Source organism: Balaenoptera musculus, chromosome 16 (assembly GCF_009873245.2).
Source record: "Balaenoptera musculus isolate JJ_BM4_2016_0621 chromosome 16, mBalMus1.pri.v3, whole genome shotgun sequence".
Taxonomy (NCBI): domain Eukaryota; kingdom Metazoa; phylum Chordata; class Mammalia; order Artiodactyla; family Balaenopteridae; genus Balaenoptera; species Balaenoptera musculus.
Genome location: NC_045800.1, coordinates 48,411,105 through 48,437,765, shown reverse-complemented (window position 1 = coordinate 48,437,765; position 26,661 = coordinate 48,411,105). Strand labels below are relative to the sequence as shown.

At 44.3% G+C, this 26,661-nt stretch overlaps 1 protein-coding gene across 1 annotated transcript in view; it reads left to right on the top strand.

The window, feature by feature from the left end:
• Positions 1–26,661, top strand: part of WDFY4 (WDFY family member 4) — a 253,283-nt gene that overhangs the window by 143,762 nt on the left and 82,860 nt on the right. The window contains exons 40-43 of the mRNA XM_036829672.1: positions 4,636–4,713; positions 10,677–10,883; positions 12,289–12,340; positions 15,050–15,213. Coding sequence (XP_036685567.1) covers positions 4,636–4,713; positions 10,677–10,883; positions 12,289–12,340; positions 15,050–15,213 — 501 coding nt within the window. The remainder of the gene's footprint in view (positions 1–4,635; positions 4,714–10,676; positions 10,884–12,288; positions 12,341–15,049; positions 15,214–26,661) is intronic.

Genomic DNA, 26,661 nt, shown 5'->3' with positions numbered 1-26,661 from the left:
CGGTGGCTTCTCCTGTTGTGGAGCACGGGCTGTAGGTGCACAGGCTTCAGTAGTTGCAGCACACGGGCTCAGTAGTTGTGGCTCGCGGACTCTAGAGCACAGGCTCAGCAGTTGTGGCACATGGGCTTAGTTGCTCCTCGGCATGTGGGATCTTCCCAGACCAGGGATCAAACCCATGTTCCTTGCATTGGCAGGTGGATTCTCAACCACTGCGCCACCAGGGAAGCCCCATCAATGACATTCTTAAGTGAAGATTTTTTTTTTTTCCTATGAGTTCCTAGTGGTGAGGACTACATATAATGATTATTTTGCAAATTGTAGATTCACATGCAATGGTAAGAAATAATACAGAGCGATCCCATGTACCCTTTTTCCAGTTTCCCACAATGGTATCATCTTGCAAAACTGTAATACAGTATCACATCACGAAACATTTCCATCACTACAAGTTCTCATGTTGCCCTTTTGGGATTGTCTTTTCTTACTCAGCATAATTCTGTTCAGATTCATCCAGGTTGTTGCATGTATCAACAGTTCATTCTTTTTTATTGCTGAGCAGTGTTCCATAGTATGGATGTTTCATAGTTTCTTTAATCATTCACCTATTGAAGGTCATCTGGGTTGTTTCCAGTTTTTGTCTATTATGAATAAAGCTTCTATAAACATTCATGTACAGGTTGTTGTGTGAGTATAAGTTTTCATTTCACTGTGATAAATCCCCAGAGATTACAACTGCTGGATACTATGGTAGTTGCCTAGATTTGAAAAAAATCTACTGACCTATTTTCCAGAGTGGCTGTACCATACATTCCACCAGCAATGTATGAGTGATCAAGTTGCTCTGTATCATCACCAGCATTTGGTGTTGTCACCTCTTAATTTTAACCATTCAGATAGGTGTGTAGTGATTTCTCATTGTGGTTTTTATTTTCATTTTCTTAATGGATAATGGTGTAGAACATAGTGCTCATGTGCTTCATTGCGATCTGCATGTCCTCTTTATGTCTATTCATGTCTTTTGTGCATATTCTAATGGGATTTTTTTTTCTGCTGTTGAGATTTAAGAGTTCTTCATACTAGTCCTTTGATTGATGTGACTTGCAAATATTTTCTCCTAGATTGTAGTGTATTATTACATCATTTTTATGTGGGTTTTTGTGGAGCAAAAGTTTTTAATGTTGATGAGATCCAATTCATTATTTTTTTTCTTTTATGCTTTTGGTGTAAAATCTAAAAACTTCAGCGATTTGTTGAATGAGAGCAGTAAAAGCAGACATCTTTGCTTTGTTTCCAGTCTTAGAGAGAAAGCATTTATTGTTTCACATTAAATATAATGTTAGCTGTGGGGTTTTGTAGATGATCTTTATTATGTTAAGGTAGTTCCCCTCTATTCCTGGTTTTCTGAGAGTTTTATTATGAATGAGTGTGGAATTTTGTCAAATGCTTTTCTGCATCAATTGATATAATCACGTCATTTTCTTCTTTAACCTACTAATATGGTAGATTATATTGATTGCTTTTTGGGTATTTATCAGCTTTGTGTTCCTGGAATAAACCCACTTGGTCATTGTATGTAATTCTTTTTATGCATTGCTAGGTTCTATTTGCTAATATTTTGTTAAGAATTTTTGTATCTCTATTACAATAGCCAGGACATGGAAGCAACCTAAGTGTCCATTGACAGATGAATGGATAAAGAAGATGTGGCACATATATACAATGGAATATTACTCAGCCATAAAAAGAAACTAAATTGAGTTATTTGTAGTGAGGTGGATGGGCCTAGAGAGTGTCATACAGAGTGAAGTAAGTCAGAAAGAGAAAAACAAATACCGTATGCTAATACATATATATAGAATCTTAAAAAAAACCCCACAAACTGGTTCTGAAGAACCTAGGGGCAGGAGAGGAGTAAAGACGCAGACATAGAGAATGGACTTGAGGACATGGGGAGAGAGAAGGGTAAGCTGGGACGAAGTGAGAGAGTGGCATGGACATATATACACTACCAAATGTAAAATAGGTAGCTAGTGGGAAGCAGCCGCATAGCACAGGGAGATCAGCTCAGTGCTTTGTGACCACCTAGAGGGGTGGGATAGGGAGGGTGGGAGGGAGACGCAGGAGGGAGGGGATATCGGGATATGTGTATATGTATAGCTGATTCACTTTGTTATACAGCAGAAACTAACACACCATTGTAAAGCAATTATACTCCAATAAAGATGTTAAAAAAAAGAAAAAAGAAAGAATTTTTGCATCTCTATTCATGAAAGATAGGTTATTTTCCTGTACTCTGTTTGTCTGGTTGTGGTGTAAAAGTATAAGCGTATTGCTAGCTTCATAAAACAAATTAGGAAGTGTACCAATTTTTTCTATTTTCTGGAAGATATTTTGTAAAATTTATGTTAATTCTTGCTTAAATATTTTGTAAAATCCTCAAGCAAAATCATATGGACCTGGAAATTTATTTGGGGGGAGTATTTAAATTATGAATTCAATTTCCTTAACTGTTATAGTCTATTCCAATGATCTATTTTATATTGGTTGAGATATGGTAATTTATGTTTTTGCAGAGAATTTGTCCATTTAATCTAAGTTGTCACATTTATGTGTATGTAGCTGTTTGTAATATTCCCTTGCTATCTTTTTGATGTCTGCAGGGTCTGTAGGGATAGCCTCTATTTCATTCTTTATATTGGCAATATGTGTCTTCTTTTTATCTTTGTCAGTATTTGGACAGGTTTGTAAGTTTGATCGATCTTTTCAAAGAAGCAGTTTTGTTTCAATGATTTTCTCCATGTTTTTCTGTTTTTAATTGCATTGATTTCTGCTCTTACCTTTGTTATTTCCTTCCTTCTGCTTGCTTTGGGTTTATTTTTCTCTTTTATTCTAGTTCCTTGAGTGGGATCTTAGATTGACTTAAAATTTTTAGTCTTTTTGTTTTTTCCAGATAGGCTCTATGATACAAAACATTTTAAGATTACATCATTTAAAAATATTTTAATTTAAAATCTTTTCATCATTAGGGTAAAATTGTATATATTTAAGATGCACAACTTGATGTTTTGATGCACATATACATTGTGAAATAATCACCACAATCAAGGTAATTCACAGTTACCTTTTATTTTCTGATGAGACCACTTAAGTTCTAACTTCTTAACAAATTTCGAATATATAGTACAATATTGTTAACTCGAGTCACAATGCTGTACATTAGGTTTTCAGAACTCACTATTTTGCATGACTGAAGCTCTGTATCCTGTAATCAACATATCCCCATTTCTGCCTCTCCCCAGCTCCTGGAAACCACCATTCTACTCTCTACTTCTATGAATTTGACTATTTTAGAGTCCATATATAAGTGAGATCATGCAATGTTCTGGCTTATTTCACTTAGCATAGTGTCCTCCAGGTTCATCTATTTTGTTGCAAACAGCACAATTTCCTTCTTTTTAAAGGCTGAATTTTATATATACATAAAACATATATATAATGAACTGTGTGATGATGTTATTTTTTCTTTTGTTCTGTTAATGTGATGTATCACCTTGATTGATTTGCATACATTGAACCATCCTTGCATCCCAGGGGTAAATCCTACTTGATCATGATATATGATTCTTGTAATATGCTGTTGAATTCTGTTTGCCAGTATTTTATGGAGGATTTTTGCATCTGTGTTCATCAGGGATATTGCTCTTTAATTTTCTTTTTTTGTGGTGTCTTTGCCTGATTTTGGTATTAGAGTGATGCTAGCCTCATATGATGAGTTGGGAAGTATTCCCTCTTCTTCTATTTTTTGGAAATTTAAGAAGGTTTGGTATTAATTCTTCTTTGGATATTTGATAGAATTCTCCTATGAAGCCGTCCGGTCCTGGGCTTTTCTTTTTTGAGAAGTATTTGATCACTAATTTAATGTCCCTATTTGTTATTGGTCTGTTCAGATTTTCTAAAACTTAACTCTTTTCTAACGCATGCATTTGGTGACATATATTTCTCTCTCAGCATTGTTTTAGCTATGCGACAAATTTTGATACATACTGTACTATGTATTTTTTAAAATTTCCCTTGAGACTTACTTTTTGATCCATGGATTATTTAGAAGTATATTGTTTAGTTCCCAAGTGTTTGGAGATTTCCTGTTATTGATTTCAGTTTGATTCTGTTATGGTCAGAGAACATATTTTGCAGGTTTTAATTTTTTAAAACTTTGTTGAGATTTGTTTTATGGTCCAACATGTAGTTTGTCTTGGTATATATTTTGTGGGGGCTTGAAAAATATGTATTTTACTATTGTTGGGTGCACTATTCCATAAATGTGAGTTACTTGAACATTTTTTAGAATTCCATTTTAATTTATCTATTCTAGCTTTTCTAGTTATTCTTGGGAGGAAGATATATCTGCTACAAGCTAGTTCATCGTAGCTGGAAGTGGAAGTAACCCATAAGCATGTATGTGGGTGTGTATGTGAATGTAACAGCATAGGTGATACATGTATTCATGAGGTTGTGATTGATTTGACCAACAAGTCCTGTTTACTCTTACCTCCCCCGACAACTGGTCAGAGTAGAGAAGTTCTTATCTAAAATCACAGCTGTTATTAGTTGTGACTTGTTTCGTCTCCTCTCCAGGACTTCGTGTCATGTATCGAGAACTACAGACGAAAAGGACAGGAACTATATGCATCTCTATACAAAGATCATGTACAGGTAAGAAACAAGGCAATTCCCTTCTCTGCACAGTAGACCAGAATCTACCTTGAACCTGAAATAAAGAATCATGAGAGCCTTTGGTTTAAATTCTAAATTGGCTAAGCCAATAATTGGTCATCAATGAGTCAGTCCTACCTTCATGACCTGTGCCATGGGATTTGGACCCACACTGTCAGCAGCTGAGGAGATAGGCAGTGTTTCCATCCACTTATCTACTCATTCATTCATTAGTAAATAGGCGTCAAGTGCCCAGGGTGCCTCAGATCCTGTTCTAGGAGCTAGGGGCACGATTGTAAACACAGCAGACATGGGCCTCACTCTCAGGTTGCTTACTCTAAAGGAGAGATATACATTAAATAAGTGCACAAATAAATAGATCTTTATAACTTGGAAAGAGCAATAGACAGGGAAAATACAAGTATAATGGGAGATTGTAACAAGGGGAAGACTTTAATTTGGGCAGATCAGAGGCCCTCTCCAAGGAAGTGATCTTTAAGTTGAAATCTGAAGAAGGAGGAATATGGGCTAAAGTATTTTAAGGAAGTGGTTTTGACTAAGGGGAGGGAATGTGTGAAGCTCCTGAGTCAGGAAAGCACTGGATGTCATCAGTTGAGTGGAAGAAGAGGAAGTGACTGGGATGACCTGAGCTGGGAAGGGACAAGGGTGGATGAAGATGAGGCAGGGCCAGAGCAAGCAGAGTGGCTTGCTGCCACTTTAGGGGTTTTGCATGTTCTCCTAAGGACAGTGGGTTGCCACTGTTGAGGGTAGGTTTAGATGTTGAAAACCTCTCTCTAGGAGTGATTTCTGTACAGTCTAGGTAAAGAGCACTGGCTGTCATGCCAGGGAGATCTCTATTTGAATCTCAGGTCTGCCCCTTCCTAGGACTGAGCCTAGTCTGAGCCTCAGGGTTCCCATCTTTAAGACAGGATAATACTGCCTACCTGTAAAGGTTAAAGAGTGAGTGTGGAACACCTAGACAGTGGCTGGCAGGGAATAGATGTCCCATATGTGGTTAATGAATGGCTAAGAAGTTGATTTTTAGGTGGTATTATTGTTGTTAACAAAAATTTTCTAAAATGATTGCTAGTAATAGAACACAATAATAGAATTAAAACTTGACAAATTATATTGTTACTTTACAATTTCTCTGTGCCAAAGCCTTGCTAGGTGTAGGAAAGGCAGAGATGATAATGATACTCCTCTGGTTGAAGGTTCTTAACACTCAGTAGAGGGACCAAGAGTAAAGAAATTAAAGCAGGGTGATAAGGGCAATATTAGGAAGTTCTACTACAAAGAGAGGAGCAGTGGGGTTTAAGGAACCATTGGGTGTGCCTGGGGTAAGGGGAGGGGTCAAGGAATGGTAAAACAGTAGTCCCCAAGTTCAAGGGAAACAAAATAGGCTCTGATCAACTTAAGCCAAGTAACCTGATCCAGTTCCCTCCATATGTGCTTGTTTGGGAGCCCACAACATGCCCCCACGAATAGGGATTTGTGAGATGCACAGCGTGCACCCCAGAAACATACGGACTAGCAACACAGCCTCCCAGGTTGTGCTACGTAAGGAGGTGGGCAGTTTATTAGACATGCAGGGGTGGGAGAGGCGGTTTGGGGGTAGGTGCACTGCACTGCTGGGTAGGTGTCCTGCTGGCTTATATTTGTGTGTTATCTGTGCCCCTTGGACAGGACCTCGCATGTGAGTGCCTTACTACTTGAATTCACCAGCTTCATTCAGGACTAGCCATATGGCTAATAAATTCAGCTGCCATTGGGGGGAAAATAAGATGAATCATTTAGGATTGCATCCTTTATTTAGGGATATCCCCATCACGCTTGTTCCATTTCAAGACAGAGGATGTTGTTTATCTAAACGTTCAAATCAGCATCTAGTCAAGAGTTTGACCATTTCTTTTCTTATGGTTGGAAAAGCCTGGAAGATTTGGTCATGGCTAGGAGAAATGTGCTCTGTGGTAACTGGTGGATTTCTGCTGAAATTTGAAAAACTGAAGGTTCATGGGGAAGGACAGAAGAACCTCGGCAGAGGCTCTGAGCCCATAAGGCAAGGGTCCAGCCTCCTGGAACATCAGTCTGGCTTATTTTCAGCAGCGGGCCTGACTGGAGCTCAGAGAATACTTTAGAAAGTGGTACAGAGTTTTACTGTTGATTGAAGTATTTTTGAGAAAATCAGCATTTTGAGGCTAATCCATGAGGATACTTTCCAAGTGTTTAAATATTTAAGACAGATTGTTTCGACGTTTAAAAGAATGCAGGTGTTATCACCGTCTACCAGAGATAATGGGGTCTGGAGTGTTCACCCGGCTTTCTTTTAAGGGGTAGTAGACTGTCCCGACGAAGGCCCCACTCCACTTCCAGAGAAGTCAAGTCCAAGTTCTGGAAAGAAATCAGCCTTGTGAAATATGCCATGTTCTTCAAGGACAGCTTCTCCTAATTACACTCCGTGAGGTCCTTCCAAGAGGGTGGAGATAATGAGGTTCAAGGGCCCCCGCCCACACGGCTCTCAGTAACAGGTTGCGTAAGGCTTTTCCAACTGGGCATTTTACTTACACCTGAGAGGTCACTGGAGATGCAGGTGCTCACAGAATGACAAGATAGCGTCACCCAGTGCCCTGGAAGCTAACCCAAGCATCATCTGTATACCTCATCATCCCATCACCAGCAAATCGTGCAATTCTGATATTTAATCTCCCCAATTTCTCATCACTCCAGAAGTGCCGACGAAAACGGGTGCCTCTGCTCTGGCCCTGCCCAGATGCCCCTTTGCCATTTCCAGTTACATTTGTTCTCTTCTCTGTGGTCCGGCTGCTCTGGCTCTGCTCTGTGATATACCCAGGCCATCTGTTCTTATACTGAGTCCTCATCATACCTTACAGACATGCCTCATTTTGTCTATATTTTTAAAAAAATTACAGTTTTTACTGCTTAAAGTTCTATGCAAGATGCCTTCCACCCCAGAAATGGCCTTTCTTTTAGTGTGTGGGGGGCACTGCCCTGTCCCCTCTCTTTTGGGCTGTCTGGGGGCCAACAGGCTGTTTCCATTTCTTGCTCAGTCTCTATATATCCATTACATTTTGGTAACAGCTCTTTCAGATGTAACTATCAGAAACTCAACTCAAACTGGCTTAGGCAACACATGAAATATTTTGAAAAATCCAGGAGATCACACTTCAAGAAGAGCTGGATCCAGGTATTCAAACTCTGCTTTAAGGAATCTGCCTCCTCTCTCCCTCTCTCTCTTTTCTTTCTCTCTTTTTCACACACTCACAAACACATGTTCACACAAACATAAACACACAAGTGTATGAGATTACTAATATGTTTGAGGCAACAAGGCACATGGAGGAGAGAGCTTTTGAGGCTGGAGTGAACTCATGCTCTGCTCCCCAGTCTATACATCCTGGAACCAAGCAGGGCTCATATAAAGGGTGGGAAATTATCTAACTTGCACAAAGAGACTGTCTCATTGCTGAGAGGCCTTCCTGTAGGCTGTGTATGCCTCAATGCAGATATATCAGGTGCCTCTTCCTGATGCACATAAGGTTGGCCAGCACAATGTGGGCAGCCTTGAACGTGTACACATCCACCTCTTGGCAGTCTGCTCTATACGGGCTCTAGAGGCCATCAGTTCCAGTCCCAGAGAATGATGCTCACTAGCCCATCCTACAACCATTCATCACCCACTGAAGTCAGGGCTGGGGTCAGCTGCACCCCAGCACCGGGAACTGAAAGTAGGGAAGGTCTGGTTGCCAAGAGGAAAGTCTCAGTGATGTTACCCAAGAGTTTCTATTCTGCTGAGAATCATAGCTGCCTCTAATACACCAGCATCCCTGCCCCTGTGTCTGGTGTGGCATTTGGCCGACTCGAGGTTTGAACTGAATGAGGACCTTACCTTGTGCAGAAGCATGGGCATTACAGAACACCTTGCAGGTGCAGGAACTCAGGACTTTTGCTTATTTAGTCATCTCATGTCCTTTGTCTTGGGACCACATACAGCCTTCCATCATGGACTAAACAATCATTCATCTCTGAGGCATGAATGAGGGATCTTATCACGGACACACATCTGTCTAGCTGCAGATATTCAGACAACACATTTGCCCTGTGATGGAGACTCAGGCAGCCGTGAACCTCCAGGTTGCATAGGTGAAGCCTTAGGGTGGAAGGGATGCTCTTAAAAGACTAATTTGAAACCCCAGATGAACAGCCCAATAGCTTGGGATTGTTCATCCTCTGTGAAGCTCAATATGGAATTACAAATGCAGCAGCAATCTCCTAGGAGCTGAAATATTTTCCCCAAACAAGTGTTCATTTCATATAAACAAATCCCTTATAAAAGGCTTTGGATAGTCATTATTTTTCTGGAGATTTTTATTAAACAATTAGAGTACTTGTAAAATGCTATAACTATTTAGGATATGAATTTAAAATCTGTGGAGAAACAAAATAATCTTGTTTTGATATAGAATTTGCTTTACTCACAATAATAATACTAACTGCATAAGCTGGGTAAGGCACCGTATTAAACTCTTGAAAATATTGTCTCATTTGATCCTTACATAAACCCATGGTTTTATTATTGTGGTAATATTACTAACTGAATTTGACTGATGAGGATGCTAAGTTTCCTTCAGATTAAACTGCTAGTGAAAAGCAGAAACATCGTGACAGCCCAGGTTCATCGGACACCAAAAGACCAAGTACTTAGAACTATACCATCTGTCATGTTTTTGTGAGAATTTTCAAGTTCTGAGAACGATTTTCCCATTCAAAATGGTCTAGATCTAAGTCTGCCAGTCTTTGAAGTAATACTGGCAGAAATCACGACTTAATGAAATGATACCAGGGCCCTAGGAAAGGAATCAAGCACACAGGCTGAAGTGAAGGCTCTGGAATTAGACAGGCTGGGTTTCAGTCTTAGCTTGGTCACTGGTTGGTCCTTGGGGAAGTCACTTCTCCTCTCCTAGACTTGGTTCCTTCATGAGGATAATAGAAAGTACTTACAAGTTCCAAGACTCACTTATGGTGTCATTGTGTAGAGGAAATGAGATAGAGCAGGTGAGAGGCTCAGCCTCATACATGACAATGAGTTTCTTTTCTCTTTATGTTACGATTGTGAGGTCTGTGCTTCTTGTCATTAACACTTTCACCTTTCAGTTTTCTGAAAAATTAAAATTAAAATGTAGGGCACATACCATCAAATATTTGAATAGTTGGAAGAGTTCACCCTGCAGACTAAGTTGATTCTGCTGTCCAAACTGAACTGAAATGTTTCCTTGATAGATGATGTAGGAAACTTAAGTGTGGCATACAAAAACAATTTAGGGGTGTCGATGTATTTTGTAAAAGGTTTGAGTTATACTCTAGCAGAAGGTATAACAGTCAAGTGCTATGTATGCAAACTATGAGGATTTCATAGATATTAGGAAGGATTATTTTCATTAACATCAAAGGTTTTAGCTTTTTTGAATATTCTCACCACACTTCCAGTCCAGACACCGGAAGGAGGGCTTTCAGCATCATTTTGAAGGGTAAGGGCCATGGTAAAATTCCCTGTCCATTTTGAAGGGTAGGGGCTGTGGTGAGGTTCTGTGTCCATTCTACCAAATAGCTGTCCAATCCTCTGATGAACAGTATGGGGACCTTTGGGACCTGTTACTTTCTGCACAGCACCCAGCAGTCACGAGGCTCTGCAGGCCAAAGGGCAGAGGGTTTTTTCCTCCTCGAAGCAGAATTCAGTGGTCTCAAAGCTGAAAAACTGATTTCTTCTCCTGGCCTGGTCCTAGCTCCAGAGAGTACACTACACACCCTGAAGGTGCTTGGGGCTGCCTATAGGGGTGATTTTCCTCAGGCAATTATGGGGGGCTTGATCTGTTCACCCCAGGAGGTTTGGGGCCAGGCTGGTGAGGAAATGTGTCCAGAGGTGACGCTGTACTTCTGCTTCCCAGAGGCGGAGATGTGGCAAAATCAAGGCAGCCAACGCCTGGGCCAGGATCCAGGAGCAGCTTTTTGGGGAGCTGGGCTTGTGGCGTCAGATGGCAGAAGCCACGCCCTGCTCCCGGTGGGAACTGGACTGGAGAGAAGGACCAGCTCGCATGAGGAAACGTATCAGACGCTTGTCTCCGCTGGAGGCCCTGAGTCGAGAAAGGCTCAAGGTAAGAATTAGATGCAACAAGACAGGATGCTTCCAGACGGGCAATGTGTAGGGAGGTGTCTCCTTCGCTTTTCCATCTGATGTTGTTTCCATCAGGAGTGCTTTGGCATGGACAGGTAGGAGAGATAATGCGTGCAGTTAACTGTAGGAGTGCTGTAATGCATTCTTGGTGCTGTTTAACAGAAGGAAAGAATCACTAACTCCCCAGGTACATAGAAGGGATGCTGTAACTACAGGCTGAATGAATGAAAAAAATAAGTGAGTGAGTGGTTCGTATATACACCACTGACCCAGCACCACGCTGACATCCATAAAAGTCCGTTAGAATGGTCTGGAGGCCAGCGTTTGAAAAGAGCCACGTGATGGGCACTGTCTGCTTGAACAAGTTATGTGTCATAGAGCAGTCATAACCAGCCCTTCTATGGCATTACTGTGCAAGCAAATCCCGTATCAAGTCTTACAATGGAAATATCTTGAACTCAGCTATTTCTGCAAGCTTGAGCCAGTGACCCACTTAGTCCAAATGACACTGAAGCTGCATTGGATTCCCAGGCAACGGAATCTGGACGGTCCCCAGGTGTTTGCTATAATGAAGCTTGAACTCTCTGTCAAACTTACATTTTTGCCTTTTAAATGATGAAGAACCATCCTTGGCTTGGTAGTGGATATAGAAAAATCTGTTAATAGCATTTCATGTCCTCATTGAACAATTCTGATTTAAGATATTCTAAAAAGCAGCCTTTCCAAACCCTGGAACACAAGACATTTCCTTCTGCATTCATCCTGAGTTACAATGTTGGGCTTATTCTCTAGTCTGTAACCTCAGAATCTTTTACCCAAATGAAATCCTTTATAAAACCTAATGAAAAAATTATATTTCATTTATTCAGTAGACATTTTAGTTTTTAGTGTATTGTCTATAAACATCTGGTGATATATAGTATTTTTCCCTCAATACATTTCTTAGGAAATGGAGGCAGGAAAAATAAGCCTGCGCATGGTGCTGATGTCAAGGCCAAAGGCTGGCTATGGAACCTAGTCCCTGGTCTCTTGGGCTGTCCAGCCCCAGACCCTGTCCCTGGTCCCCTCTCCAGGGTGGCCCATACCACAGACAGCGAGGATACTCTCTACTCCCCTTTGACATAATCTTTGGTAATTACTGTAAATCCTACTTAGTGGAAGATTGTGGGTTTTTTCCCCTTTGACTCAAGAACATTAATACTTGGATTTTATTGTGGTCCTTTAGGATTTGGCATTTTGCTCCCCTTGCCTTTGAGTCTTGAGTGTATGAGTGATTTGAAGGAGCCATATGCATGTGTGTGTATGTGTTTGTGAATCTGTGTAATGGGGGGTGGGGCCCATAGGTATCCAGGATTTAATTTCTCTTTTCTCTGGTTTTATTTCAGGAAAGTCAGGACAGAAATGGTGATATTTCTCAATTAAATGATGAAAACCAAGGTATTCAATTTATCTGTATTTTTATTTAACAGTTAAACCAATTCTTGGTTTTATTTAACATCTCCTTAAAGATATGAAGTTAATATATTGTAGGAAGAAAATGCTGCAAGTCTAGAGTAGGGAGTGCAAGGCCTTTCATCACTCTGCTCTCCAGAATGAAGAGGGACCCATTCCAGACCTGAACACTCCACTGGCGGAAGAATTTTGTATTTAGGTTGCAACAATAAGAATTTTTTTCAGGGAAACTATCTTGTCAATTTGCTATATGAGGGAAACCGTAAAAGTACCCCCCCAAATACTAATACATGTTCAGTATGTGACCCAAAACACCTAGGAGGAAAATAGGAAAATATTTTAGAGCAAAATTGGATGGGATAAATATTTAATACTTAACACTGAATTCTCTGATTGTGAAGATGACAGATATAATGGTCATTATTATTTCTCCAATTTAAAAAAGCACTTTGAATCATTGTTGATGTTTATGCTTACCCTTTGTGTAATACTCATGAAGGAATTTGCTTGAGTTGATATGCTAAAAATCTAGTTTATTTTCAGAGGTCATTTTGGCCCTAACACATCAAATACATACCAAACACACACACAGACACATACACTATATTTCAGATTTTGTGTTTCTACCAAAGACTCTCTGCCTTTTGCTTCAAACACTCTCTGTCTGTGAGTTTCACTGTATCCTAGGCTGCAGCTTATATCATATCCTTAACCAAGTGACAACTTCCTAGAGCTGATCAGACTTGTTTCATTTAGTGGCTTAGCACCGGATTTTGCGTGGAGCTTGCTATCTTGTCAGTCTGCAGTAACAAAGCCCAGAAGTGAGGATCTTGAGCTCTGATCCCAGGTTGATTTGGGGGTCCCACTTGGGACTTGGGATTACAGTGTAACACTCATATTTTGGCTTCTCTTCTTTCCATCCCAAGCCCCATAACCCTAAGATCAGAAGGAGAATCTGCCTGCTCTCCCTCTCAAATTGGGTGGCTGCAGAGGGTACAGTGGTAGAAAGCAGGTGTTTGATTTTATGTGGACTAGGGCCATGGGCTGCTAAGTCCCCTCGTCCCCTATATGCAGGGCCTCTGGTCACCTACGATCCCAGGCCTCCTCCATGTTTCCAGCATGGACCCCCAACTCCCAGTAGGGAGCTCAGTCAGAGGAGAAGAAAGGGCTGTGATTCTTCACCATGCCTTCCTGGGTGCCTATATCTACACAGTGTTTTCTCTGCCTGAGGGAAAGCCTCTGATGGATGTTGCTGTGAGCAGCAGGCACTTACATTCATCCAGGTGTGAGGTTCCCAGGTGGGGAGGAGGTCAAAGAGATGAGCATCTTGCCACAAAGAAAGTGGCCAGTAGCACCCTGACCTTGCAGCCATGTGCTGCTCCGCGCTGGTGGACACCCAGGACAGGGTGGAGGAGAAAAATCTAGAGATCCACACAGGTATGTACTTAGCTCGCACCCAAATGCACATGCACAGGAGTGCATCCTTTGGAAATAAGTCTAGATGTACACACAAATGATTGCAGCACAGTGGATTTTGGTAGTGTAGAAGTAGAAACTAGTTGTATCTCTAAAAAATAGGAGGTGAGTTGGGTGATTATGGAAGAGTCACACAATAGATTATTACAGCCACTTAAGTTGCTTTCTAAGAACTTTTAATGGAAAGTGCTCATGGTGTAATCTTGAGCAAAAAAGTTAGAAAAGAAACACTATAAATTCAGTATAATTCTTACCATGTCAGAAATTACGTTATGTGTGTACATATACATGTGTGTACAAAAAAGATGTCAGAGTTAAACCAAATTGTGGCCAGGGAGGACAAGCAGCCTAGAGATGAAAAGATCAGCCTCTGGACTCAGAGGGACTTGGTTCAGATTCGGCCTCTAGTTCTTAGTAGCCGTATGACCTTGAGCAAAATAATTAGCCTTTGTCAATTTCTTCATTTGTAAAGTGAGGATGGAATGGAATCTACAACCTAGGTAGGACTGGATGAAAAATGTCCAGCACATTTAAAGTATCCAGCACAGAGAAAGTGCTCACTAAACAGGAGCTGTTGTTATTAGCACTCTCTCTGGGTGCATGGGTGATACTTGTTTTATTTCTCATAATTTTTAATTTCTCACAATTTCATGGGTTTTCCAAGTTTTTTACATTAAGAAGATAGTATTTCCATAATTAGGAAAAAAACTCCACTCTTAAAAGAGTGAAGAGGGGACCTCCCTGGCGGTCCAGAGGTTAAGACTCTGCACTTCCACTGCAGGGGGCGTGGGTTTGATCCCTACTCGGCGAACTAAGATCCCGGCATGCCGCGTGGTGCGGCCAAAAAAAAGAAAACAAGAGTGAATAAAGTGAAGTTCAGAAAAAGCAAATCCTGGGTGACCCTTTGGGACCCTCTAGGAAATTGCTTTACTGATTAATGAAGGTGAATTTGAAACATCCCCCTGGAGAGCTGCAGAGCAGCCAGGCCCAGGTACATCTTCCGGAGGGAATCAACCTGCAGGTGTGTTCACCACATGATAGGGTCAGAGGGGTGTGTCCACTTTCAGAAACAGTGAGGGACACGCTGGGATCCACATCATTCATGGCTGCCCTGAAACCTTGCAGATCCTCCCAGGGACTTGGGCCCAGGCTGTGCACCGTCCCTCGTGACTCCAGGTGGCTCATGCACAAACTGTATGTCCCTTTTTGCTGCTGCAGATGAACTGACACCAAAGGAAGCTGAGAGCGAGAGAGATGAGGCAGTAGACTGCACCCAGCTGACCTTCTTCCCCGCCTTACATGAAAGCCTGCACTCTGAAGATTTCTTGGAACTGTGTCGGGAAAGACAAGTCATTTTACAAGAGCTTCTTGATCATGAAAAGGTAACACAGCCCATCATGATTATTCTTTAAAGACTGTCAGACATGAGAGAACTAAGCTTTCTGCACTCACATGGGAGGTGATATCTCCATTCACCATAAAAAAATCAATAAGCAAAGACGACGGCATGCTCCTAAATTTATGGGCCCAGAGCAAGGGTGCAAATGCCCACACATCTTGCATCAAAATGTTTAGAAGATATAAATCAAGTGAATAAACTGTTAAATGAAATATGTTCTAATGTCCTATATTGACCTTTATAATAACCTAGGGGGCCAGTTTCAAATTTAGAATTCTTGACCTTCTTGTAATTCAGCACCTTGGCCCCCTGCTCACAGCCTGACCACTTGAGGGATCCATGCCATGCCTGAGTGAGGGGCCCTGGTGGATGTGTTTGGACACGTGACCCATATGTCCCAGCTGTCCCCACACTCCTCACCTTGAAACCAGCTCCCCTTGGCCGCCACTCAGGCCTAGAGGAAGCACACTCGTAGCACCTTCAGCCCTCGGAAGGGTGGACCTGGAGATACAGTATGCACAGCCAGGAGGCAGGCTGGGCCAGTTAGCAGGGAAATCCATTGTTGGGGATGCCTGGAGCTGGGTTGTGGGAGCCCAGGCTCTTGGTGTGCATGCATGTCCCCTGGGTATGACTGGAAGAGGGTCAGGGGGTCCCCCTGAGGTACGGGAACAGGCCCTCTTACACAAGTCTAAGAAAGTATGGAAGATGAAGCACATGTCTTAAAGTAAAACGGACCTGAGCTAAAAATCCCAACTTGGCCACATATTAAATGGCCTGCTACCTAACCTTCGTGAGCCTCAGTTATTCTCATCTTTAATATGGAGTGCATGGCAACCATTTCACAAAATTCTCATAAGGCTTAAATGGGATAATGGAAGCAAAGTGACTAGCATAGCGCCCAGCACGCATGAGGTGGCTCATTAAAGACTAATTCTCTTCCCTTTCCAAAGGTTGAGTGGTTTAAGGGCTGGGTAGACTTCCATCTGTCTCTTCCATCAACTCTTCTGTATGGGATGTAAGTGAAGAAGATGCCCCAGCAAAACAGAGGAGCAGGCAGGGCGGGGCTGGCAAGACATGCAGGGGCTACCCAGAGATGAATGCATGAGAGCTGAGGGCTAGTCTGGCTGCAGGGTGGAGGAGAGTGGAGCTGAACTACGGGCCACTGAGTAAGCAGCCTGGATATCCAGGAGCAAGTGACAAGCTCAGAGAGCTTGTGATGGGCGTGAGCAATGTGCAGAAACTGAAGCATGTCCTTTCCAGGGGCAGATTCCTTGCAGAGACTCCTGCAGGGTGTCAGACTGGGATTTACTCCTTCCAGGGTTTGGGTAAAAGGGCTGGCTTGAAGTGCATTGGCCAAATGGATGACTTCAGAACTTCTGCCAAGTTGTTTAGCTGCTTTCAGATTTGGGTAGCAGTTCAATCAAAACAATCCTGGAACAACAAGGTCCTTATACGTGCTGAACCCACAGCTTTCAGTCAGAGAGCACATTTGCAAGTCCCTATCACACCTCACCACCGTGCCTTTGCTCATGCTGGTTTGTCTATCTGTGGTGCTCTGCACGCTAGACTCCTAGCAGCTGACTCTCCAAAGCCCATCTTGACTGGTCCCCAGTCTGAAACCTGGAGAGCTGGTCTCTCCCTCATCCCTGTCTCTACTGCCCACTGCATCTCCACCTACCCTTGCTCCTGACATACAGGCTAACCTTCCCCACTTCACCTGTCTGCCTCTCTCACTCTACTGATGCTCCTTGATGGAGGGACCCCCAGGTGCCTAACCTCAGGTATGCCTGGAGAAGCCTGTCCGTAAACGCGGATGAATGAAGATTGATTATATTCACATTCATTTTATTTTGATTATGGAAGTAGTGTAGTCTACTGTGTGAAAGTTTAAAAAATGGATATAAAACATACATATGTAACATATACGTATATATTTATATATGTGTGTATACATAGCCACAATATCCAGCTGCTGAGTACTAACAGCTGGTAACAGTTTGAACATATCATATATGTTCATATAGGTAAATGGATATTTAGTAAATGCCTAGTCAATTGAAAACAGCTAAGAGATCAATGCTTTCTTACTCTTAAAACTTTTCTTTGCCTTATGCCCTTAAAGGATCATATAAAGCAGTGATTCTCAGCAGGGGGCAGCTTTACCCCCCCTCCACCACCCCTGGGGACAGACATTTGCCAATGTCTGGAGACATTTTTAGTTGTCATGACTTGGTGGGGAGGGGTTGCTACTGGCATCTAGGGGGCAGAGGCCAGGGATGCTGCTTCACATCCTACGATGCTCAGAAGAGCAGAAAATAATTATTCAGTCCCAAACGCCTATAGTGTCAAGGTGAGAAATCCTGATACGATGGATGCATATTAAACAGATTAAAACCAAACCCCAGCCATCCCTTCCTACTTTCCTGATAGGGTAAGGAAATACTGGATTATATATTGTCTCCATATTGGCTCTTTTCATCATTTTGATAAGAAGAGAGCAATGGCAATGCTTTGGTTTTATTTGGTATATTAATTTTATATTGCTGCCATAACAAATTACCAAAACCTTGGTGACTTAAAGCAGCACACATTTATTATCTCAAAAGTCTGAGCACAACATGGCTCAGCTGGTTCTCTGCTTAGAGTCTCACAGGACTGAAACCTCACAGGAGGTGTTGGCAGGGCTGCATTTCTTTCTAGAGGCTCTGGGGATGAATCCATTTCCAAGCTCATTCAGGTGTTGGCAGAATTCAGTTCCATGCTTCCGTAGGACTGAGTTCCCTGTTCTTGGCTGGCTGTCAGCCAGGGGTCGTTCTCCGCTTCTAGAGGCCACCCACATCCCTTGCCTGTGGCTCTCTTCCTGCATCTTCAAGGCCAGCTGCAGTAGCCTTCTCACACTACAGGTCTCTCTGAGCTGCTTCTGCCTCATCTTCCCTCCCCCTCATCTCCCCTCTGCCTCCCTCTTCCACTGAATCTCTCCCACCAACTCTTCTGCCTTCCTCTTCTGCTGCTAAGGCCTCATGGGAATTGGACCCACCAAATAATCCAGGGTAATCTCCCTATTTTAAGGTCCACTGATTTGCAACCTTAATTTCATCTGGAATGAAAAATAATTTCAAGCCCTTCAAGCAGCACCTAGGTTAGTATATTATGGGATAACCAGGGATGAGGCTCTTGGGGGACATCTTTGTCCCCAAATACTGCCTGCCACATCTGGCATCACTGAGGGGCCACATGTCACCTAATCCATGTCCTGCCTTCCAAGAAGGGCTTCTGCAGGTGGCCTGACTCCCATGTGCTGGCCAAGACCAGCCAGGTGGCTCCAGCCCTCACTGGGCTGGGCTGAGGACAAGGTCTGGAGTTTACAGTCCCGGCCAGAGCTAGTCCCAGCGTGGCCTGTGCAGCAGGTTCTTGCCTTTGGTACTTGTCCTGGCCTCTGAGAGTCTTAGTTTTGCTAATCATCCCACCCAGCAACGCTTCACTCAGGGGTCTTGTTGGGGGAGCCAGAGCCTGAAGCCCACAGGTGACTGACTTTCCCAGCCTCTGAGAGGCAGGTCAGGAGCAAGAAGAGGCTGTTTTCTCGTTTTCCCCTGCCTTGTACTTAAACTTCAGTCTTTCCGGATCTCCATGTCACACAGCAGGAAGCTGTCAGAATGCCACATGTGGCTCACCGTGGTGGCAGGGACTCCAGGCTGTGCGGACAGGAACATGTGAAACGCAGCAGGGTCTGAGGCAGGAGCTGTCCTGATTCTGCTTAGTGCTTGCGGTCCCCTTACCTGCCGGGAGGGGCCGCACGAGGTTGGGGGGTGGGCAAGGCAAGGCGATTCTTGACATTGTCCAGACATTGGTTCTTTGCATGAGTTGTTTTGATCCGTTTCGTTGGGTTGTGCTTGTTGCCTGTGACTTCATGGTAAACTGTGGGAGAGATTCTTTCCCAATTCAGCCTGAGTTCCTGCACGGTCACTGGAACCAGACACACCTGCTCCCTGGAGAAGCAGGTCTAGGAGACTGGCCAGGGTCGCCTGGGGACAGGCTCCCGGGAGGCTAGGTGGACAGAGGCTCTAGCCTGGTCCCAATCCCACCTCCACCACTTACACTGCGTGTCTTTGCCCCAAGTTGGCGCAGAGGAGCTCTCGGTGGCTTGTATCTGCTGTTATCACTGTGATCGTGGCTCTTTTAATGGTACCTTAGCATTTGTTCTCTCCAAGAAGGAGGGAGGAGTGGGGTATGAACCCTGGTACCTAAGCCGTGGCCCTGAGGAAGTGGGAACGGGCCTGTCAGTGCAAATGAGGAAACGCTCCTGTTTAAACCCGGCCCCAGCCGGCTTCCGGGGCTTCCAGGATGCTCCTGGGGGCCTGTGAAGCCAGGAACTGTGGAGGTTGGGCAAGTGTTGAGCTTGGACAAAATGGGAGAATCCAGGTCTGAGTGGGTCTGTTTCCTGCTGAGATGGTGGAGGATGTGACAGAGGGTCAGGGTAGAGCCCACGAGAAACCTGACCTGCTGGGATGGGGCCCATCTAGGGTTCTATGTCCACTACAAAATACAGCGTTTTGTGGGAAAGAGGGAAGTTGCTGGGTTTGGGGCCTGGATTGATGTGTGGTGAGTCCCCTGAGTTTAAAGCCTGAGGCAGAGAGGAGCATAGGGAAGCCCGCCTGGGAACTCAGGGACATCCATGGGCTGGAGGAGTGAGCTGAGTCGGGTCTGGGCTGCAGAGCTGATTGTGGAGTGGGCCCTTGTGACCTGGCCCCCTCCACTGCCCACACCTCCACCAGCCAGATCCTCGCAGCCTCATGCCCACCCACTCACCACTCCCCTGCAACCAGAGGCCTCCTCCTGGGTGAGCCTGTGCTGATGTGTCCGTCCCCAGAGCACTCATAGCGACGGGCCGCCCACAGCACTCTGCTCACTCTGCTGCTGGCGTCTTCCTTGTCACACGGCTCTGTGGTTATTCCTGAGTCTTCCTGTGATGCCTTTAAAGGCAGGGACAGGCTGGAATTTATTCTTGTCTCTCCCTTCCCTGACTCGTAGTATTTGTGCTCTGGAAAGATCTGCTGAACTGGAGAACACAGCTGTATCAACGGACCGTCCATGGGGAGCGCCCCGCTCTGGTGTGCCTTGCGGCAGTGTAGGGGCTCCAGGCGTGGGCAGCCTGCCCGCCGCAGGGACATGGGTCTGCTCTCGAGCACCTCGGGAACTGGCCTGAGGGGTGGCATGCCCTGGGCATACCTCGTTCATTGGGGGAGCCCCTCTGGGAGCAGGTAAGGCATGGCTGAGCAGGCCTGGCTGCCTTGCAGATCCACCACCACCAAGGAAGAAGATGCCAACAGTTCATGCCCAGGAGGGCAGCTTGGCACAGGGCAAGTGCTCAGACTGGATGGAGAGCCTCGTTCTGCTCTTTGTTTATCACTATTATTGGCAAAAGTGTCAATAGCTGGACGTCTGGAGCACTTGCTTTGGGTGCTTTTCATACATCTCATCGAGTCTCACCATGGGCCCTGTGAAGGAGGCTTTATCATTTTCATCTTAAAGATGGCAGAACCAGAGCCGAGAGAGGCTGCTAACTGGAGTTGCTCGGATTTCATCTCAGCTCTGTCTTACTCCAAGTTCGTGTGGTTTTTCCTCTTTCTCCTAGCTCCTAGCCTACTATGTTGGGCAAGTTACATAAACTCTCCACCACCCTGTTCTTCAACAACCTTCTTATGTTGGGCCTTGGACATGTTGGCTCCAGGACCCCTCTGCTTCCTCTGCAAATGTTCTGGTTAATGCCGCCTCAGGCAGGCAGGCCTGCAGGTTCCTCACCATGCGCGGCGTCTCCGCCAGGACATAGCGTGACACGCATGTTCCAGCCTGCCTGCCTGCCGGCCTGCACATGACTTAGCCCCAGCTCCTTAATCCTTGTCCATACTATTTATTGTCAAGGGCAGGAACTGACTGGAAGTCGAGGAAGGGAGGATTGTTGCACTGACCCTGGAACCATTAACGTGTTTAAGCAAACATATAGAAAGTTTGACCACGGCAGGTGTGTGTGTGTGTGTGTGTGTGTGTGTGTGTGTGTGTGTGTGTGTGTGTGTGTGTGTAGGTGGTTATTTTCTGCATTTCCCCAGACTAATACTTTCTGCTTGTGTTGAAACATTTTGAGGCAAGTATTGTTGTAAGCTGAGAATTCCCCTAATGAAGAGGTCTCCATAAGACCTTTTGGGTCTTGTGCTTTTTCTAAGTGAAAGCACATCCACAGCAGGGTGTATGTGGTGGGTGTGCGCCCAGGCTCAGAAAACCCGGAGCACCTGCCTTCAAATGGCCATCACATAAAGTGGGCAGGCAGCCCGTGGCGAGCCCTGGCTCCTCCTCCCCTGCCATCTCAGAAGCGCTTGCTTTCATGGTCTTTGCCGGATGCAGCCCAGGAGACTCCGGGGCACATCTCCTTCCAGACTTCTGGATGGCTTGTCCCGACAGAGGCCTCTGGGGGAAGCAGGCAGACCTGGAGCTCGGAATGGCAGCAGCTTAACTCATTTCTTTGTGAGAACATTGGAGCTCTGATCGCCTCTAGCGATACCTGGGATGGTAATTATTCTGTGCCACTTTTGCGGCATTGATTAATGATTCCCAGAACCATGAACACATTTCTCTGCAAACAGCTCCATTTGACATGAGGAGTGGTTTATTTAATGTATGTTAACTGTGGGCTTGTGTAAGCTGCTGCGTCGTTGGGGATGGTCCCTTGTTCCCCCTCCACAGAGCTGCTCACAGAAGTGAAGTGAGTCTCCACTTAAAAAAATGTGCTTCCAGACCCAGTCCAGAGTTAGAACTCACATGGGAGTTGTTTTTACTGTTGCTGTTCTTTTTAATTAAATGAAAAACTAAACATTTTTTTTTCATACAAACTCAATGTAAAATATTAGTTTGACCTTGTTAGAAATGAAATCAGCTCAAAGGGAGATAATTTTGCTCTGAACAGCAGGGAGCAGCATCAAGCTCTTCGTAGGTATCTTTAGCTGAAGTCATTTGTAGAAAGCGAAGAATTGTGTTAACCTTTGCACGTAGTAACTTTCCCCCTGGGTGAGTCGCCGCGAGTAACTTTCTAGAATACAGAGCTGCACATGTCATCCCTACTGAACACCTTCTGAGACTCTCTTTGGCATACTTTGTGCACAAAGCCACTTCTGAGCTGGCCCTGTGCTTCCCTGGACTTGCTTCCCTTACCCTTACATGAGTGGGCGAGTGGGCACACACACACACCTGCCTTTTTACTCTAATTATACAGAACGACTTATAATCTCTAAACATGTCCAACTGGCTCAAGACGTTGTACCTTGCAAAGTTTCTCCTCTGTTTTAATCGTCTCAACACCCAACCTCAGCTTTAGGGTCACCTCCTTGGGACCCACTTCTCTGATGTCACCTGCCCCCCACCTCTGGGCACTGTCTCTGGGCCAGGCACTCTCCTCTGTGCCCTCAGAATGCTTGTATTTTCCCCCAACCCCATGCTGTACCAGGACAGTTGGTATTCTTCTCTCTTTCCTGTTAGACCATGCGCACCACAAGATGTGCTTTCCCTCCTTTTATGTTGGTGTGGAGGCACAGGCCAAACATTCAATATGTATCTATTAAATGAAAGCATGAGCAAATGGATGAGTTATAGCAATGTGCCTGCATGTGATGGGACCTCATCTTTCATAGCCTTGCTGGTGTCCACAGATCAGTTTCTAAGTATGGTTTTCAGATCGTCTGCATCAGAATCATCTGGGCTGCCTATTAAAATGCAAATTCCGGGGCCCATTCTGCGCTTGCTGAATCAGAACAACTGGGAATGTAACCCGGGAAGATGAACTTTAACAAGCTGCCTGGGTGATTCTCATGTATACTAACTTCTCAAATAAATGCTGAGATCCACAAGTCTGGGTTTTACGATATACAGAGCTGCCCTGGCTAGAAACATGCTTCAACTTCAGTCACTGAGTGCAGATTCTAAATGCAGCTAATGCTACACACTGTGCTTTGAACAGTTCGGGACTTGTAATCCTTTTCACATTATGCGGGTGCAGTTTCCATCCTTTTCCATTTGGTCTCCCCTGAGCCAGCAGAGAAAGGGTGGAGGCTTGGCTGTTGGCAGGCTTGCTGTGGAAGTGGCACATGCAGGCAGGCAGGGGGCATCCCTGCTCCTTGTCTCCACCTGAAAACATGAGCTGCCATCAAGAGATCCAAGTGTTACATTTCTTCTCAGATCTGCCCAATTGACGTACAAAAATAATATCTCCTTATTGTTTTAATATACATTTCTTTGATTACTAGTGTGACTGAATGCTCCATCTAAAAGTGATCAATAGAGAAAAAGTAGATGCCCGAGTTCATAGGTAGCCAACACAAATGGAATTGAAATAGTCTCTCTCCTTTTTGATACTTAACTTTTTCTCAGCAATCTGTACTGTTTTTTGAGATAAGAGAATACTTATTCCATACACCACTGTAACAGAATGTATTGATAACAAGGTCTAGGTGAGCAGACGTATGGAAAGGGAAGCGTGACACATGTGAGCAGGGTTGAAGCTTTCTCTGCAGTAGATTTTTCGCACAAGTATAAGAGAATGTACACGTTAGCTCTGTTACTGGGTACTTCACGTGACAGCTCTGAATCTCACTTCTTCTGCCTCTAAAATTAGGGCATTGTACTCAATTGCAGACTAGTAATGCTGGAAAAAATCTTCGGGGAGCCTCCAGTTGGCCTCCCCCTTTTGCACACTGAGGCCTGCCTCTAGGAGAATGTGCTGGCGTGGACTTCCATAGAATGTCCCAGCCAATTGTTGTCCCTCTAACTTGAGCTCTGGCAGTTTTGGATTTCCAGACAACCTGTTCCTTATCATACACAGAACCAGGTGTGGCCATGTACTTGGTTATTCACCCATCAGGAATGATAATATATCATCTAGCTGATCCTAAAAAATTCTACTTATGAAGCTGAAGTTCCACTCTTTTTAAAGTGATAGATAGAATCACGGCAGGAGGGAATTCTTAATCATGATTAAACTTGGGGGTGGAGCCCTCTCAGGGCTAATTTAAATGGAAGAGCAGGGAATAGTTCACTTGGGTTCATTTTCCAGTTTTTAGAATGCCACTCTTTTCTAGCAGAATCAATCTTTAAGCTATAAACCCAGCTCTCACCAGACATTTTTCTTGTGGTTTGGTTTATTCTGGTTGTTACTTAATTCTCCCCACGGGAAAACATCAGGAGATCATGGAAACATGCTGCAGCCCCTGCTCTTGGCACCACAGAGTTTGGGTGAGGGGGGGGCATCATGGGGAGGGGAGAGGTTTCGGAGGTACATAGGCCTGGACTGTGCCTGGGCCCCGCACGTGAGCATGTGAATGTGAGGACGAAGCATCCTCCTTACAAAGGCATAAGAAAAACGTTTCAACGGCTTGGCATAGGGGGCATAAACACCCTGCAACAATGCTGCTGGGAGTGTAAATTAGTGTCACCTTGCAGGAGGGCAGGCTGGCACTAGATCACAATTTAAAATATCCACATCCTTGACCTGCAGTTTCTACTTCCAGGAATTCAACCTACAGATTTACTCATGTGTCCAAAGTGACATGTGTACAAAGCTGGTCACTGTAGCATCACTTGTGATGTCAAAACATTTGAAAACAACCTGAGTCAATAGGGGGTCAGTCAAATAAGTTGTGGTACATCCATGCAAGGGAATGGTCTGCACCGTTTAATAAAAGTGAGACAACTCTATAAGAAGTGATTTGGAAGGGTCTGCTAGATGGCCTATTAAGGGAGAAAACTAGATACAGACCAGTAACTATACAAATATGCTGTTTGTGTAAAAAAAGAGAATATGTACAAAACATGCTGTGTATTCACCGAATCTCTTCAGTATAATATACTGCAGGAGAAGCAAACCTTTTCCTCTACCCTCTTAGAGTCTCCAGCTAGGCCTGAGAATTCAGTGGACAGAAGACAGATGGACAGGAGAAATGCATACAGATTTTATTTTTACATGTACATGGGAGGCTTCACAGGAAAATGAAGACATCTAAGGCCCCCAGGATCTGAGGACACCCTACTTTCCAGCTTCACCAGTCACACTGACCTCTCTTCTGCTCCCCAAACCTGCCCTTCCTGCCTCTAGGCTCTGAGCTGGATGTTCCCGTTCCCTGAAATTTCTTCTCCCAGTTTTTGCATGATTGGCCATTTCCATCCTTCAAGTCTCAGGGTCTGTCTAAAATAGTGTCCCCTCCAAGTTTCTCTCTGCCTTATTATTATCAACCTGTTTTTTTTTCTCTCAACACATATCACAGTTTGTGATAGTTTATTAGTTGATGTGTCTTCCCCCACTGGATTTTAAGTCCCACGATTGTAGGGTTCTCGTTTATCTTGTTTGTTCCTCACTTTGACTAATCCTGTTTGACGCAGCGGTGTGAGAACTGGTATCCAGGGCTGCTTTCCAGGCTTCACCACTGCAGTCCTATCATTGCTCCCAAAGGTGAGCACAGAGCTTGACTTCAGTCCCAGGCTCTGCCACTTACCCATCTTTGATGAGATTATCTCTGGGACCCCTTTTTTTCCCATCTCTAAATTAGAGTAGTAAAACTACCCTTGCTCAACTGTAAGGATTATACTGGTTAATATGTGTAAAATGTTTACAATGGTTATAAAAAAAAAAGTAGGTAGTAAAAAAAAAAAATCAGGTCCTCTTTTGGATAACTGGAATTAGCACAGAATTACCCTGAGAAATTGTTGGTCTTGGTCTTACTGTGGTCCATTTGGGCTCCCGACATCTAAAAAATTCATGTATTCTCTCACTCGTTCCTTTGGAGATTTATTCCATGTAAGGACCCACCTAGTCCTTACTTCACGCGGGACTCTGGGTCATACCAAGACACCGTCTCAGGTCAGGCTCCCCAGAAAGCCAACGTTAAGCCAGAGATGTGCGTGCAGCAAGTTTATTGGGAGTGCGGGTCATTGGACTGGGCCCAGCGAGAAGTGCAGTCTCAGCAAGGCCTCGGCTGAGCCCACGGGAGCTCAGAGTTGACCTGAGTGGAGGCAAAAGGTCTGGCCCTTCCTTCTCTGCACTGACCAGTTGTTGGGTACGGATGGCCACTGGGATGGGGACATGACCTTTGGCCAGGTACTCTCTTTAGCTGAGGGATTCTGGAAAGCTGCCAGCATCTTTAGCTGCTGAGAGAACATGCTTGAGCCTGAAAGACGAGATCTGGGCGGAGCTCGTGCCACCTCTGCACACACCTTGTACCAGCCTTGGCCTTGTAGACGGCAGTACCAGTCTTGCACTTGTGGTTCTAGGCAGACCTGGTTCCAGTCCTGGCTCAGCCAGTTTCCAGCTGGCCTCTGGACAAGCTCCTTCGCCTTTGTAACTGAGGGATGCCTTGGACCTTGAAAACTTTCCTCTTTGTTCACAGAGGAATGTTTT